This window comes from Heliconius melpomene, chromosome 17, assembly GCF_056956725.1.
Source record: "Heliconius melpomene rosina isolate 202511_hmr_F chromosome 17, ASM5695672v1, whole genome shotgun sequence".
Lineage (NCBI taxonomy): Eukaryota > Metazoa > Arthropoda > Insecta > Lepidoptera > Nymphalidae > Heliconius > Heliconius melpomene.
In genome coordinates, this window is record NC_140405.1 from 1,274,721 (window position 1) to 1,293,554 (window position 18,834).

The 18,834-nt window shown below is 29.5% G+C and overlaps 1 protein-coding gene across 1 annotated transcript in view; it reads right to left on the reverse strand.

The window, feature by feature from the left end:
* The window catches only part of LOC146529794 (uncharacterized), a 29,049-nt gene that overhangs the window by 3,619 nt on the left and 6,596 nt on the right, over positions 1–18,834 (reverse strand). The window contains exons 7-15 of the mRNA XM_085200079.1: positions 15,235–15,405; positions 8,982–9,114; positions 6,048–6,174; positions 5,490–5,627; positions 2,269–2,456; positions 1,827–2,003; positions 1,106–1,280; positions 650–831; positions 75–142 (exon numbers count right to left, since the gene is read on the reverse strand). Of these exons, the coding sequence (XP_085056205.1) occupies positions 75–142; positions 650–831; positions 1,106–1,280; positions 1,827–2,003; positions 2,269–2,456; positions 5,490–5,627; positions 6,048–6,174; positions 8,982–9,114; positions 15,235–15,405 (1,359 nt within the window). The remainder of the gene's footprint in view (positions 1–74; positions 143–649; positions 832–1,105; positions 1,281–1,826; positions 2,004–2,268; positions 2,457–5,489; positions 5,628–6,047; positions 6,175–8,981; positions 9,115–15,234; positions 15,406–18,834) is intronic.

Sequence of the window (18,834 nt, forward strand, 5' to 3'; positions counted from 1 at the left end):
TGCTTATTACATAAGCTATCTCTATTGAACAATTTAAGATTTTCTCATATAGAGTAAAATACCCAATTGCTTACTTGGTGCCAATATATTTAACAGACCTTCCATCACTTGAATGTCCACTTACGTTACTCAACCAGGAATACTGAAAAAGTTAGTATACATATGTTACGAAACTCTCTCTAATAAAATCTCTAATATACTCATGTCTCTAATAAAATGGGCTTCAGAACCAAAATAGTATTTCCTCAGAAGACGATACGATCATAATTTTCAGATTAAGATAATTTAGGGCCTTCCACTTTACCCCCGTGGCCAATTGGAAATAAGTAGGAAATAGTGACACATGATATTTAAAGTGCAAGAGGAAACTCTGACTGCAAGTACATCGAAACGATCAATATCATGTACCTAATATAATCCCAAAAAATTAATGGAATACCCAGAACAGAATATATGTAAATATATAAATTTTCAATTCAAACCAGTAGACCCTGAGATTAGCGTGTTTAACCAAACAAGTTGTTCGACTTTATAATTATAAACAGATTAATTATGTATGTAGGTACATAATTACAAAGATTACAATATTTTCAGAAATAATATTTATTAACTATTTTACCTTTTGTTTAAGCTCTACTGCAATTCATACCTGTACTTCACCAATGCCCCTTTCGTTTTGTCTCACAGCCGCTCGTATCTTGGAAAGAGATTCATTCGCTACAAGTGGATTATGTCTCATGTCCAGGATAACTAATGTCGTGTTGGACCGCATCATTTGTAGAACGTCGCAAGCGCATTCCTCCGTTAGACCACAATTTTGCACGTCAAGGGCTGGTACAGATTAATATATAAATATTTTTATTACTAGTTGGAAGCAATGTGATTCGGAGACGATTCGTATTGTCTGACTTTCAAGACTACTCTAGGTGTAAACTTGTATAGACTATCCTTAATAATATAAAAGAATATTTTACTAACAAAAAAAATAAATACCTTTATACGAAAATATTTCCAGATGTGCCTACACCAAGAAAAGTATGCGAAAATGTGTAAGAAAAATAAAACCAAAATTAATAAAATTGACTATATAAAATTTTATATCTACCTTTAATCCATAAATCATCAGCCAGTTCATTCAATATTTTCGTGATTCCCAAATCTCCTAATTGTGGATTCCCACACAATGTGATTCTCCTCAACCCCGCCATGGTGTCCAGGTCTGGGAGGCGGTAACGCAAAGTATGCACCCAGTTCTCACTGTAGCGGTGTATTTTTTGATACTGGACAGTCAATCATAGTATTTATTATATTTTGGATTTCAATAAAAAATATAAATAATTGATATTTCTACTTCTTCGTTCTGGTGACGTGGAAAAGCACGGCGTAGCGGCACTGGAGGAAATCCAGGGGAATGGAGTGTCTTAACACTAAGACCCCCTTTGTCTACCCTGCTATGTGCGGGATTATGAAGTTGGTTAATTTTTTTTTAAAATATTTTAAAACAAAAGAAAGTTTCCAATGCTTCATTCGGTTAGGTATTAGGTTTTTTAGGGTTTAGGTATTTGATTGAAACTGCAACGGCATGCTGCATTATCTTACTTCCAGCACACTAGACCTAGTTATGATTAATATATAAAAGATGATATGTATTGATACTCGAAAGTATGTATTTGAATACCCTCCCCTCCTCCTACCCTCGGGTGAATTTGTGTACTTATAATAGGGGTGGTTCTTATTTTTCACATGTATAAATCTATTATTAGTAGATATGTCTCCATACGATTCCATACTCGCTATTATTGATTATTTATTTATGATATAGTTACCTTAATTAAATCCGCTATATAACCCGCCCCGAGTGGTGTTAATTCACAACCAGTCAAGTCCATAGTCAGTATATTTGGAAGGCATCGCACCGCCTTGCAAATTGCCAAGCAGCCGGCGTCACCGATCAAAGATCTCGGTAAGTACAGGTGTTGGAGAGAACTGTTCCCTAGAAGAGCCTGTAATTATTTATATTTGATTATTGTATATATGCAGTTAACTTTATACTTTATTTCAATTAGTAATTATTATATTAATTTATTCAAATAATTTTTACTGCTTTTCGAGAAAACGCACAAAGGCTCATAGGGAAAAAATAGTTAAGGCTTTTGATGTCTTTAATTTATTTCCCTGTATGTGGCAGGTGCCTATGGTTTCATAATACTTAGGAAATATACAAAATACTAAAATGTCTAACATTTTACCACATTCAATATCATTTACCTCGCATATGGGATTCAAGTAAGGTATTTTTAAAGGTAGCCCCTCAAGAAGTAGCGAGGTAAGCAGTGTTGTGTTCGAAAGCAGTTGTGATACGGCTTCTACCAAATTACTTAGCATAAAATTCGTTAAAATAACTGATCTTTTGTTAACAGTTTTGGCGAGCCGCTCACAGTCAATGTGTTCCAGTACTAGAATTTAATATAAAATTAAATTATGACATAGTCAAAATGTATTTAATTAAAGTCAATTGTTATTGTAATAAAGCCCCCAAACCAACGCGCTAAATATTTATTTTGAAACACATTATTTCATTCATATGAATTCGGGAAAATCAATATAAAATACATTTACTTAATCTTTAATCCATTATCGTCTCATTGTCTACGAAAGTACTAAAAATAAGCATTTTTATATTTTAAAGGAAATCCACATTATGGATCAGCTCTTTATAATAAATTACGGTAATTTAATATGTTAATTATTCATACCAGTTTTCACTTGTTGGCGACATTTCACCGCCACTGAATGTAAGCTTAGATCACAACTCAACGCGTTGAGGATGGGCGGCCAATCCGCATATTTTATTCTGTCCACGCAAAAATCTACAACTTTGCCGTTCCCTGAAGGGACCACATTGGTAAGTGGCGTAAGGTTTTGTAATTTACAACATTTTAAATAACATTGGTGGAATATGCGACTGCTCTTGCCGTCACTTTTACCGACCATTTTGTTTTAAAAAAAAGTAAATTTCTCAAAAAACCATCCGCCGTCAGGAGCTTAACAATTTGAGTGCTTTAATACATTTGACAACTATAGTTAAATATATTGAAATTGGAATTTTCGGGACAGTGACGTAGTGATATTTATGAGTTATTTTAAGGAAATTAATAATAAACCTTTTTGAACTATTCATTTAGGAATATTGGATTCAGCTTCATGGGTTTTCTGTAGTGTAGGTAAACGATCAATTTAATATTACTTGTTGTATGCGGAAACTCAGCGTTGTGCTTGTTCAGCAGATCGGGAAATTGAAAATAATAATTTAAACATAATCAATCACTCTCTAAGGAAGTGATTATAAATAAAAAAAATTTTCATTCATCTTGTTAAATAAAGTAGGTATGGCTTTAAGCTCAACCACTTAACAGAACACAGCTCAACAATTCCTATATTACCTATTTTTATTTCCGTATACCTAATGTGGAAGCCGATTAAATCTAAAAAAAAGGAATGTATTAAATAGTTTTTTTTTTATCTTTTACATTCACGCTGTACCCAGAGAGCTGTAGGCAGAAGGAACCTGGGAAACTAGTGTTAAAACCGTCCGTTGCCATTAAGACACTTCCGTTCCTCACTTTCCGCCGCAAATTCTAGGGTCTTCACGTGTTGAGTGTGAGTATAAAATAAAATAAAAAACAATAATATGAAAATATTAATAAAATAAACAATAATGGAGGCCATCGTGGCGCAGTGGCATAAAGGTGTGACTGTAACGCGACGGTTGTGAGTTCGATCCCGTTCGATACGTTTATATTTCCATTTCTTCGCTCTGGTGTCGAGGCAAAAGCGCGCAGTTCTGCCACTCAACACGCAATGCCTCCAGAATTCGTCAGAAAGTGGGGAACGGAGTGTCTTAACGTTACGGGTTCCCTCTGCCTACCATGCAGTGTGCGGCATACAGTGTGAAGCTAAAAAAAACCAACAATATTTAATAAAAGTTTATTTAAAATACACTTTTGACTAATTCTTTTACAAATACAAAAACATGTCATTGTGGCAGTATTTTTTGGGTGCATTATATTTAATAATTAAAAAGTAAAAAAACCAATTAAGTAAGTTTAGTTCAGAAACTATTATCATAACAAACAAAAAACTTTAAAATTATATAAAATATAATATCCCAGAATAAAGACGCCACATAATAAATGTAATATTTACAAAACCCTTTGTTAAATAATAACAAAATACTAATAAAAAAAATAACTTCACATAATTTATTTGTAAATAACTTGGTTATAGCGATACGGTAACAAAACAAAATATCTATGATATTTTGCTTAAAAACTAGAAAATTCGTCGAATACAAGTGACGAGACAGTAATAAAATATTTTTATCAAAATGTCGTGTTATTAAAAAATATATATTTTTATCCACAGAATAAAAAAATAATAAATAATGGGCACCGATTTATAAGAATTTTTAGTGTTCCATTTACCTACTCTAAATATTACACTGATAAAAATAATATTTTAAAATTATTTTTTACTAGATAATAGTAAATAATTTAAAGCCAAGTAAAAATCGAATAAATGTCAAAAAATAATAATTTTGCTATAGAACATTACATGTCTATTGTTGTCATTTTTAAAATAAATTTATTTTGAAATGCATATGAATCGGTGCTCATTTTAGAAAAGATAACGTTACAGTCATTTTATAAAATAACGATAATTAATATCGATTACCAAAATCGAATGATTACAATATATTTTTTTGCTTTTTTATTTTTTATCGCAAAAACGCGATATAATCGAAATTACGCTTTAGCATGTACAAAATGTTATTTTGCAAAATCGATTTCGTATATAAATATTAAAAATAATATGCATCCATTGGCCTCAGGTACACTAGACACTTATACCATAATAAATACATTAAATATATTAGGACAAATAATATTATCTTCTTTAATTTTTATATAATAACAATTTTATTTTCTCTCTTTCACAGCCTTCCAGAGCTTTTTGACTTTTGACCTAATTTTAAGAATATCGTTCAACTAAGAGATCACCAATTTAGTGACGATACATGCACTTCCTCTTGGAATGCCTCTTGCAATTGCCTTTTTATCAATCTTTACTTATGTTTGGAATGAACAAAATGCTTTTATAATTCAAAAATACCAACGTATTTAGTGGCCATAAAAAAATATTTAAGTGATTACAACAAAATTTTAAATATTTGCATCTAATTCAGTTTGTCTACATAATGTGATAATAAAATATTAATAAATAAAATAAAAGATACAATTTTAAATATCATCCATTCATTCACCAAGCAAACACTCCTTCACTTTTCACATCGCATCTCATTCATTCATTCCTAACACCAAATTGATGACTTCAAACTTACAATTGACTCCAAGCGTTGATCGGTTGATTCAAAATGAATAAAACTCTTTCAATCTATCAATCTGCATAAGTAACAATATAGTTTATAGGCTGTCGGTCCGACTCCGGTTGGTCTCCTTCACTGAATGAATCGTTCGAGTACGACTGTCGTCGCGTCCATTCGCTCTCTGGATCGGAAAATAGGTTACGGTCGTCGAGATCGTCTTCTGTATTGTCGAGATCTAGATCTGTAAATAAACATATATTATTTATTTTGTAAAAGAAGCTAGAAGAAGCAGATGATTTTAATGCTATAATTATACTTTATATTTAATGAATCAAACTGATTCTGCGGTTTACCTACTCAGCGAATTCAATGTGAAATTTATCTATATCCTTAAAATAAAATTGGAAACTGAGTAATTTAACACTACGTTCCCTACCTATATTGCAAAAAAAATTAACCATCCAAAATATGTAACCAAAAATACAATATCATATTACAATGAGATAACGTTTGACCGAAAGCCCGATGGTTATTTTCATTTCATATCCACGGCCTGTCCACTCAGAACAGAGATGGGAGTGTCCTGACACTAGAATCCCTCCGCCTACCCTGCTAAATGTGGGATAAAGCGTGAAACTAAAAACAAATTGCGTTATATTACCGTCACACATTAGCTGTCCGGACCAATCGTTGTCGAACTCGAGCTGCTTGTTGATGTGACGTTCGTGCGGCGTCTGCATCGCATCCGTGTCCGCGTCTGTCACGTCGTATATCTCTGTCATTTTCATCTATAAAAGGGTTTTTATTTAAATTTTATTGTCTGAATAGAATTAATTATCTTGCTTAGTCTGGCCCTAGACCCCTTGAGATTGTACTCATATCATTAAAAAAATATGAAATCACTTTATTTGATCATTCCTCGCTACAAAACCACAATTTATAAAATACTTAATTCTTCTTAACTGCCCCCTACCTTCTTACTAAATTAAACTAAAAATACTATATCGTAGGTAATACTTTCTTTATACTTGCTTCTTAGAAATACCAGAGGAAATACAGATTAAAGTAAATATTAAAATATAAGAAATAACACACGACACACGAATTATAAAAAAGATGACGTTCATTTCACACCAAAAATATATTATTGTTTACAATATTCTCTTTCTTATAGAAAAACTGATTAAACTTACGTCATTACAATTAAATGAAAAAATAAAAACTGCGCAAAGAGCGAAGCTGTTTGTTTGTGTTTTTTTTTTTAAGATAAGTGAGTGTGTGTTACGGCACTGTTTACATACATTTTGCAGATGTCATTATTACACATTTGTAAGACAGATGCTAATTACGGTTCAATTATTTTAATTGCAAACACCTCTAATAATAACTGAGAGAAAGGTTAAAATTATATCATCGGTTAAAGTCTTGTTAAAGCATTGGACTTACAACTTAATTGATCGTAAAATTGTTTGTTTTTATTTTTATCAAAGGAAATTTGTTATTCAAAACGTAATAGGTTTATTAATTGGAAATAAACATGAAAAATATATCTCTAAATTAAGTATTTGTGTTTTTTAAACAATATAATGATCAAAAGATCAAATATAAAAAACATAATATTGTAAGAGGTGAAATAATAAATTAAAAACCCGAGCACGGATTTATTTTCATATAAATCAAGATAAAAAAAAAACATATAAAAAAAAATGACTGAATTGTTGAATTGAATGTCGTATTTAATACTATTTAATTTGACCTCTGATTGTGGGCAAAAACATATAACATCACTTTATTCTTACAGATTATTAAAAACGTTTTTTATTTCATCTTTACGCATGTAGCAAGGTAGGAGGAGGAAGCCTAGTGTTAAGACACTCCACTCCCCACTTTCCTCCGAATTCTAAGGACACTCAACGGTGCGTTTTCTCGACACCAGAATTCTAGAAGAAATTAAAATATTAAATATCTCATATCTTCAAGTGGGAATCGAATCCCCTAGTCACGGCGAGGAAATGAAATATTTTACTTTATGTTCTCGCTCTGGTGACGAGGCAAAGTAAGGCGTTGTGTCCGCCACTCAACACACAATGCGTCCACAATGCGGTGGAAAGTGGGTAACGGAAGTGTCTTGATGACAACGGGGTGTTTCAACATTAGATTCCCAATTTCCTCTTCCTGTTCTGCTATGTGTGGAATACACTCGTAAAGCTAAATAAATAATAATTTATTCTGTAAAAAAGTAGTGAGAAACAACTAGTCTATCATATAAATATTTGCTGCAAAGCGTGGTCGGCATATTTACGATAACCTATAGGTTGGCGTGTGAAAAACATATGATAAACGTCACAGTAGGTACAGATTCAAATACGCTTATTGGTCACAGATAAAAGGTTAAAACGTGGTGCGTTTACGTTATTTTGCAGAGAATTAGTACTTTCTTTATTTCCTTTCTCGAATCGGAATCGATTTTAGAGAATTTATCAGTTATCGAGACATAAATTGATTTAATACTTTTGTTTATTAATGTATAAATTTTATGTATAAATATTAAATTATTAATGAAAAGTTATAAATTACTATTATATAAAATAATTTTAACAAAATGAAAGAAATTACTAGAGGGATTGCTGCAAATTACTTTACTATACTACTATAATAATTATTAATAATGTTTATACAAACAAAGATAGCCAAAAAAAACGTTAAAAATATTGTAAACGTTATAATCATTAATTTAAAATTATAAAATGATTGCCGTACTCAATTCCGTTAATAGAAAATCGATTCCGTTAAAATGATAATCTATGAATAAAAGCATCAAATGTTGTGTTTATATTTGTTTAGATAGTTCGAACACCTTTAAATAATAAACATAATAACATTTATATGACCTTGTCGATTAGATAATTTAAGAAAAATATAAGTATAAGATGTAGACAGTTATTCAAATTTAGATAGTTATTAAAACAATTTAGCAGCGACATTTCAATACAAAAAATAAATAAATTAGGTGATGGATTATAAAGATATTATCTAGAAATTTACATTTAATATTATAGGTATAATATTATACTTATTTTTAAAGCTATTCAATCAAAAATTGTAATCTTTCGCTAATATTTATCAGTGTCCTTGAAAAATAATTGCGCATTTAAAAAATTTAAAGTACGTCCTTTTTTTTGTTAAATGACGTCAATTATAACAAATAATAAATCGAGATGCATAATATTTTTATTGGTTAATTTTTTAAATTAATGTTACCATTATGCTTTTTCATTGATTTATTGGTATTGGTTATGTTAATGTTATCATTTTAATATTGACCTACCATGTTAGTAAACAAGTGTGACTGTAAACGCAATAGGTTGTGGGGTTCGATTTCTTCTCGAGGAAATGAAATATTTAATATTTCCATTTTCTTCGCTCTAGTGTCGAGGCAAAGCGTGACGTTGATTTCCGCCACTCAACACGCAATGGCCTCCAGAATTCGTCGAAAAATGTGGAACAGTCTTCTCTACCTACCTTGCCTAGATATAAAAAATGTTAGTAAAATGCAATTTTTAACAATTTAATGTCTAATAAAATATGAAATTACCTTATTATCGCTGTCTAAATAGTAATACGCCAGTAGCGCTTCATTGTGAGTGGTCACGTTTAGGATGTGCTCGAACGTGTCAGCGTCCGTTGGTACATCGCCACCATAAGTTATGCGCATTTGACTTGCGCGCCTGAAAATTTTGGAAAAATTATTGAGTTTTTGTTACAGGAGAAATATATGACTATATGGTTTATAGTAGGTATGTAATGGTTATACACGATGGCTTTGGGTCCAATTTTGACTCACAGAAAACATGATCTTTAAACATTTTGAACTAAGTTTTGCCACTGATCCAAGGTCTCTGAACAGTTCATGGGACTCCTATAAAAGAGTGTTTGATTTATTATAACGATAACATTTTAAAAAATAATCACTATTTTCTCTTTAGACTGAAAGTAAGACAGAAATATATATATTTTTACGGGGATTATCTGTTAAAAATCATTAATTAAACAAATTATTACTCAGAATGAAAATAATAAAATTTGATAATAATTAATAAAGATAATTATAATTTCAAAGTGCTAGTTTCGTAAATGCGCAGAAATACAATTCCTAGTAGTCAACCACGTGGAACGACATGTATATTCACAACAAACCACTTATTATTAGCTCTGACATCATAGCTCATAGCTATAGTTAGTTTCAATCGTAATTTCACAACAAACACTACGTACATAAGAATTGCATAGTACCTTAGTATGTAACAAAGTCACTACTCGTTGTATGTATGCATAAATCTTTAACACTACGCAACGGATTTTAATGTGGTTTTCACTAATAGCAGTGATTTAAGATTCATATGAAAAATCTATAGATATTATACTAAGAAAAACATATTTTTTTTTTTTTAGGTTTATCTATCTACCAAAATTGGTAATAACATGGAATTAAAATATTCTTATAAGTGAGTTGAAACCAACAACCATCAGTTATACACAATACACATATTCGAAGTTTGTCACAATAATGTCAGAATTACATATACCTAGGTATAAACTTACGAAATAATAAGTACAAATTCGAGTTTGCAAAGCGTTTTAAAATGGCATTAGAATCACTAAAATGGCAATGGCAAACTTTAAAATGGCATTATGTAATAGGACATATGTATTTCGTTATGTAATAAACCTTAGTTTGCAAATACATATTTAAGTAAAAGAAACTAGAATAAAATTATTTCGATCCTGCTACTTCAATGTACTATATAATTTATACAAATTTTCCTAATATTAAAGGGTGCAAATAAATTGTAAGTACAGTATAATAGTTTAATATTGTTTTTATAATAACAGAGTGTTAGACTCTCCCGATAATAGATATCTGACGTCTTCGCTGGTGGCTTCGTTCGGTATTCAACATGACACAATTATTGTGTGGAAGTGCGCAGCAGATAACGCTATCACAACTTTCGTTGTTTCAATTCATATTAATTTTGCATTTACCGTATTTAATTTAATTTTGCAAAATATTATTATATGACAAATATATATATATTATACTATATAAATATATATTATTACTTACAGCAATAATCAGAAAAATATCTAAATATTTAATTTGTATTGAAAAGCATTGGTATGTGTACCTAAAATGTACGTCATTTGAAAACAAACATTATAGTTATATATATTGTACAAGGTCAATCTTTTTATCATTATGTTATACAATAACTTAATAAAACAATTCATTTATTACAGAAATATGCAATAACGTGTTTTAATATCTAAATTTTTTGCAATTAAATGACGTGGCGGAATGACGTGGCGGAATAGAATAGCGTAATTACAATAGCGGAACTGCGTAATACGACATTTGTATACTTTTATAATTTAACTTTTGACACAAATTAGCATCTTAATAGTAAATACTATGGTATTAATAGGTAGGTACCTAATTAAGTTCACCTAATATTGTTTCAATAGATAAAAGTAGATTAGGGGCTAGTTGTGGGTTCAATTCCCACTTGAGGACGTGAAATATAACATTTTCATTTTCTCCCTCCGGTAACGAGTCAAAGTGCGGCTTTGAGTTCTGCCATTCAATATGCAATGCTTCCAGAATCAGCGGAAAGTGGGAAAAGGAACTCTAGGTTCCCAGGTTCCCTCTGCTTACCTACCTGCCTACCTGATACTAGCAAATGTCTAACCTAGATATATATCAAACTCTTATTCGTGATTTTCATTATGTTAATTACAAATCAAATCTGAACAAAAAATAATTAAATTATTTTTTTTACCTTTGATCAATTGTTGACCAAAAGTTTCAGTACGTATACAAATAATGGCTTTGTTTCTAAGCCTGTACAATAACAAGCATGAGTAATTCGTGATCAGCCATACTCATACAGTCATTTGTGCAAAGACCTATGCACCGTCGTTTAACACTAATTGGCTAGTTTATGGAGTAATATAAACAATTTTCATTATGTTTAGGTACTAAAGGTACAGATTACTTAGTCACATAAATATTCGCTGAAAAGATAGATAAAGAGACAATAGACAAAAGATTTGACAAAAAACTGAAGTCATTAAAATCACAACATGCAAAATGTATGTAGGCGTATTCCTGAATTATCTAGTAGTAATTAATATATTTTTGATATCAATTACAGAGAAAAATCGCCTTCACAGACGATCCTACAAGGCTTATGCTTTTTTGTTTTTAAGTATAGAGCCCTAAAAAGCAGTGTTTGACACTTATTTAGTTAGGTATAATATTTAATTTAATATATTATCAAAACATTTTGTTTTAATAGAGCAAATAATATATATTTATGTAATGAAAAAAATGACTTATCATCTAATTAATTGCACAATGGAATCGCTCAAATCGAAACCTGGGAAATAGGGCACTTGGATAAGAACGTACTTTATCGGACACCCTTTGTTTTCGTCGGAATTTGTGTCGATTCGTAATTAATATTTTGATCTTATACATTTAGATTTCTTAAATAGTTTTTTTTTTTCAAAAAATATGAGTTTTCTATGCTCATTGTCAAGTAATCACAAATTGGAATGAAAGGACTGTGAAGATTTGTGGTGATCTTTCTTAAAACTATCTATACCTACTTTAGAAAGGCTAACATTTGCTTAATATGTAGTATATATATTGTTATGAAGACTTGGTCATGCCTTTATAGATTAAATTTAATTTTAATTAATTACCGCCACGATGGTATATCAGAACAGATACGACTTCCAGCAGTGAAATAACCAACCAAGAAGAAATTTCACCGATAAGGTAAAATGAAAATTTTATAATACTAATAAAATTTAATAATGTAAAATTACAATAAAATTTTCATTTTAACCTTCGCTTATCAACAAGCTGAAAAATGTTATCAGTCACGGAAGAGAACCACGAATAAAATTATATTCAACAATGTTCAAACATGAAAAGATCTATTTGGAATATTATTAAAATGCAAACCTTAGTAACAAAGACGAAAACAAAGATAGAGATATTAAAATTAGTATCTAATAAATGTTATTTATCTGCTACGTCACGCACAATGGTTATACCGCGTAAAGAAAAAAACAGGTCAAGTGCGAGTGGTATTCTAAGCATTCTTATCAATTTTAGAATTGTAGAATTGTAGTTCAACGAAAAGTACAATACTTATAAAAGTTTACAATTAAATTTAAATTTGCAAGCCTATATACACGAGGGTTTCGTTTTGTCCTTTTGAGGTAATTCTATTCTATAATATAATATTAATTAAATGATAATATATCAAAATATTCTGAAGCTCAATTACAATATTATTTATATATACATAAATTATAATTACTTATCATAGATAATAGATTCGTATAGGTACAAAACATTGGAAATTAATGTATATAATTTTATCATAAAAAAATATGTTCCTGACCTAGCAACAGATTTGACATTTAAATGTAGGTATATAACTTTATCGTGCTCCATTCGTGAGTATCTCCTATATAACAATGATTATAATAAATAATACCTAATACAAATGATTTAATTAATTCCTATAAGTCAATAACTTTTGGTGACCTCAATGACCAGAAACCTTTGAAATCTTATCAATTATAAGAACGATGATATCTTTTTTTATTTACGTAAAAATCGTATAATGCTGGTCAAAAGTTAAACTACTAATAAAAAAAATATGATATCTATAAATATTTTACAGCTACTGATTATGAAAGAAAGTTTGTGCACGTGTACATGCTATTACTCATTAGTCATAAGCTTGTCAAGGTTAATGCAACGTTTATTTCATGAAATTGACACAAAAAAGAGTAATTTTCATAATTAATTATCAAAATTGTATATATTTTAATTATTTTATTAGAAAAAATAAACATTTTCTTAGAAACAATTTAAGGTTTAGTGACATATAATAAGAAATAATGTTATCCAGTCTGAAGTTGGAATCGAATTACGGTAAAATAATCTAACTAATAACAACGTTAACAATGATCTTTAGCTAGAGAGAACGGCACTAAGTGATCACTGTAAAGTCTCAAGAAATATTCCGTGATCATGCGAAGGGAAAAGATCTGAGCCATACTGTCTTTTCCAGGTCTAAGCGTCCTTGGGCCTTCGACAACAGCCTTTCAGATCTCTCTTGCACTATTCTCGCTAATATTTTAGCGTAAACATTACTACCCAAGCTGACATAATTTGTCTTTATAAAAAGGCACGATTACTCCACTTCGCCAATCGTCTGGGATCTCCCCTGATCTTCAGCATAAATAGCACAAAAACCAGAACAAGTCTAAGACGAAGCCACGAAGGACCTCTATATTTGATTAACTCGGCAATATCTTTAGTTGTAAGTAATTAACTAATTGAATTAATCATTTTAATAGAAGAATTGTATTGGTGAAAGAAGAATTTATTTTAAGCAAAGTAATAAATAACACATTTTAGAGGATTAAATAATTGAAATTAAAATTTATGAAAACTATAATATTATAAATTATGTTTTTTTATTATTAAATAGGTAAGTCTTTAACATCATTGTAATTAAAACATAGCCAATCAGTTTTTTTAATCGGCCTGGCGTGATAGTAATGCAATTACCAATGCGATTACCAATTGAAGGTCATGTATTGATTAGATTATACTAGTAGATATTTAGATTTGTAGATACTTAATGAACGAGCATCAAACGATAATATAATAATTCCAATAATATATAACTATTATATGTAAGTTATAATAATAATAATAATATAATACTTTATTGCACAAATAAGAAGAGAAAAAAAAAATACAAATCATTAGAAACACGATTAACAAGTGTGCAATGGCGGCCTTATCACTAAAAGCGATTTCTTACAGGCAACCAAAGAAAAACGGAAGGATTAAATTTAGAAAAGAAGGCAGAAAGGTGCAAAAAGTACATAAAATATATAAAAACCAATATTCAGACAACACAAAATAGTTTAATACATACATTTATACATACATATCTACATATATACATACATATCTACACAAATGCCTACATACATACATATATACATACATACAACAATTAAAGATAAATACATATTATACATTATAAATCGTAAAATATATATAAGTATAAGCTAAAATTTTACGGAATACCGTTTCCGTAAAATTTCCAATACTATCGTTACTAAGGTAATCAATAAAAAGTATTACGCTCAGAATATTCGTATTATATTATATGTGTATATAACTTATTTTTAATTATATTATATTTTTTATGTTTAGTATTAATATTTCAATTAAAGTATAAATTGTATACTGATGTTACTAAGCAACGGTAGAATCTTTGTTGCAGTAACATTCATGTTGTTCTTTATTTTAATTAATTGATTAGAAGTAAGCCTATTGAAGTTTTATATTGCGTAAATATAATTGAAAATTTACATACATATTTTAAAATACATAACACGTATTATTGCAACATAACTCTTTGTTTGGCTTAGAAATTAAGAAATAACTGTATAGATATAAAGTACTCGATCTCATATTGTGCGGACTGCAGCAGTGCCTATAATTATGTGGATTTGGATACAATCTCGACTCGGAAGCGAAGCGAAACGTAGTGGAGGAGGAGTGTCTTAACTCTTTTATTGCGTGTTCTTATAAAAAATATTAAATGTCTTCTATGAATACATTATTCAGTAGAAAGTGAGGAACGAAGTGTTTCAACACTAGGCTCCCAGGGTCACTCTGCCTACCTTTCTATATGCAGAATACATCGTGAAACTATAAAAATATATAATATGAAGTAACATACCTCATATGAAGATGGTGGTAATCATCTTTGGAGTCCATTGTTAATTTATAAAATGATTTTGCGACTTCTGGACTGTAGTGGCCGGAATACAAGAAGGCGTGAAGTTGTCGTACGAAGTCCCAGCTTAATTTCCAGAGAGACTTGCTCATCTTTGGTGTGCAGGATACGAATCTAAATAAGAACAATACTAAATATAAAAAAATAATATAATATGTTTTATAAACTGAAAACCACAGTAATTTTGAAAATGCCCAGAATTCTGATTAAAATATAAGACACGTATGAACATTTAAAAGTAGTTAGTCTAACCAATGCATACACCATTCTTTATTAAAAGGTATATGAGAATAATTTCGTATTAGACTTAATTAATTTATTTATTGTAATTTTCGTCAACAAAGCATAAAATGGAATATGTATACATTTACAACGTTACTACCATTAGGTATTTAATATATTTCTTTAAAAAATATATTTAAATCAATGTAAAGTTTTAAAACTAAGTGTTTAAATAGTTAAAAGAAAAAAGACTCATATTGACTTTTACTTTTTCATAACATAAGTATCTCTCATAAATGTCCAATTATATTGTTCAATTCATGTTACATAGAAAACTAATTATTAGTACAAGTTGTGTAGCATAAATACTTTAAATACATATTAAGCACATGTTGAAATTTATGTTTATAGGCGTAAAACCGGTCGTATGCTTCCGATCAGCAAGTATCCGTTTTCTTCAAGAGAAAGTCTTTGGTAGTTTTTTACTAGTCACAGATAAGAAGTTAATATTATTTTAAAATATATATAAAAATTCCTTTTACTCTTACGCAAGTATGTTATAATTTAATTTAAAGCAACGTAACGTAATAAAGTTTAAAATAAAGCCATATCTCATAAATTAAGTTGGTCAGAAATTGAGTACATTTGAAAATATTTGTAACTAATTAGGTAGATATCAGCAAAATAACATAATCACATCTGATATTTTGTCACTCTATCATGTACATAGATACGTATGCTGATAGACAAATATGTATGCTATATTTAATGTCACATATAATATGTACAAATTAATTATACAATAATATATATAAACTTAACGAATATAATAAAAGAAGAAACTCTATACTCGTAAATGCTGCTGTACATTACAGCTCATTCGTTATACTTATATACAGAAAGCGAACGAGAAAGCTTTACAAAAGATCTAATAAAAAATATTCATTTGAAATTGGCAAATAGTCTAAAGAAGACTGTAAAGAATAGGCTAACTGCTAGGTATATGTATAGTCCATTTTATAACTCCTTTACATATTGAACTGTTATCAGGCTGACCAAATAACTCTTTAGACAATTTGAAAATAATCAAAATTAACAGGACGCTATAGAAACTGTATTTAGTAACTGTATAATATATTATAGTAATTTATAAAAGAAAAACAGGAAATCCTTTCATATCAACGTATAATGTTATCGTACGTGGTTAGGATTTTATACTACTTTATTATATATGTACCGAACTCGAGGTCATGTACTTGGTTATCGATTTAAGTAAAAACAATAATATGTTAGTATAATAAGATGATTCTAGAAATATTTACAAAAACACGTGTTTCACGAGTCAAAATATGCGAAAACATTACATTTACGATCCCTTACACTGAAATATTGCGTTTTAGTATACAGATAATACTTAAAAAAGAGTTTACGTAAAAATTAAATACTTATTTTTGTACTAATGCCAATTATCGAAGTTTGGACTAAATTAAATTTAAGTATTTAAATAAAACGCATTTATGGATATTTTCTTACACTCAACATTTTGAAGTTTAAAGAGTTTTTAAATTTAGTTCTGTGAAGTAGCATTTATTTAAAAACGATAATAAAAACTTTCATATTTTAGTAAATTAGAGTTCTGCTATTTAACGCAATGATTTCAGAATTCGGAAAATGGGAAAGGAAGTGTGTCTCTGGAAACGGAGTGTCTTAACACTAGGTTCACCAACTACCTTTGTCTAACCTGCTATGTGCGGGATATAGCGTGAAGCTAAAAACCAAGAAAAACCATTTATGAAGCTAAAAAATATAATCCTCTGAGACGATCAATCATCATTTCTTTCACCAGAAAAAGCTATTTATTTAGTAAGTATATCCACCACCAAAGGTCAAAACATGTCTACAAACATAGAACAGAAAAACCCACCACCGAAGGTAACATAAAGAACTGACCTAGTAATTAAGTTGTTGTGACGGACACACCTCCTCCTACGAACGAGCACATTCCCCACCACGTTGTATTGCAAAGCGTGCCTCTCTACCTTATCACCAAGATAACTAAAAAAGCGATGAAATGCTAAAATAATACTGCGTGTAGAAATAATAAGCGAAAAGGTGCTATAAATGTAAGTAAATATCTACGTGGTATTAGTGAATATTATTAATTTCTTTATTCTGATTCCCCCGCAGCAATAATGGGCCAAATTATCATATCTCATAACGCCTTTCCTAAATTGTGGACCATGACACAATTTTAGAATAGAACAACAGCATGAAATAAAAATGTTATAGTTATAATTTTAATAATAACTAAAGTAACAATTGTTAGGAAACATTGTGAAGTATTTAGAGAATGTAGAGTCGTAATCCTAGATTCCCTTACTCATTTCACTAACTGAGGAAGGCGCGTGAATATAAAATAGATATTAAAATTATTTCATCCAAATTTATTTATTTATACATTATGCTATAATTTACTTAGATTAAGGAAAGTACACTTCGTATTTACGAGGGTGTCCACAATATTTGATAAGGACGCATATGATATTTGTGTTTGTTATTGTACGAGTACGATAAAGCCAATCAATACATATTTATTTCAATTAAACATATGTATAAATTGTGAACGTTTTCGATAGTTTTAAGTTTAACCTGAATTTAAAACATTAAAATAGACCTATTCATTTTTATATGTTATACTATAACTACTTACATAATTCAATCTATGTACATAAACATTCCATTACGATGAAAGTAACGTATACTTCAATAATACAACAATTGTCACAGATATAGCAAAAGGTATAAGTATGTAGATATAGAAGTATTCTTATAAGGAAGGAAGACTATTCTTTCTATAGAATATAATTTTACATTTACATGATGCGAACTATGAACATGTATTTAAATATTTTGTCGTTATAATAATAACTAACAAAATCCAAATTACTCTTCACATTGCATATTTTCAAAATAATTATTATACTATTTTCATAAAAATATTGTATAAACAACTAAACTAGCGAAATGTTCCCAAAACCACTGAATTCGGTAACGATTCCCGTAACTTTATAATAATCCCGTTATTACTGTAAAAAATACAGCATAGCTTTTTGTTAATTTTTTTAACAATAACTATAAACGTAATATAAAAACTGTACCCAATTAATTCGCATTTAATTCGCATTCGCGCAATTAATATTTTGAAAAATATTCTTTTATGATTTTTTTCTTTGTTAAATAATGAAAAAGAATTCCCAAGTACCATTTTAAGGACTACAAAATAAGTATAACCCACCAGGCCACTAAAATATAATTAATGCA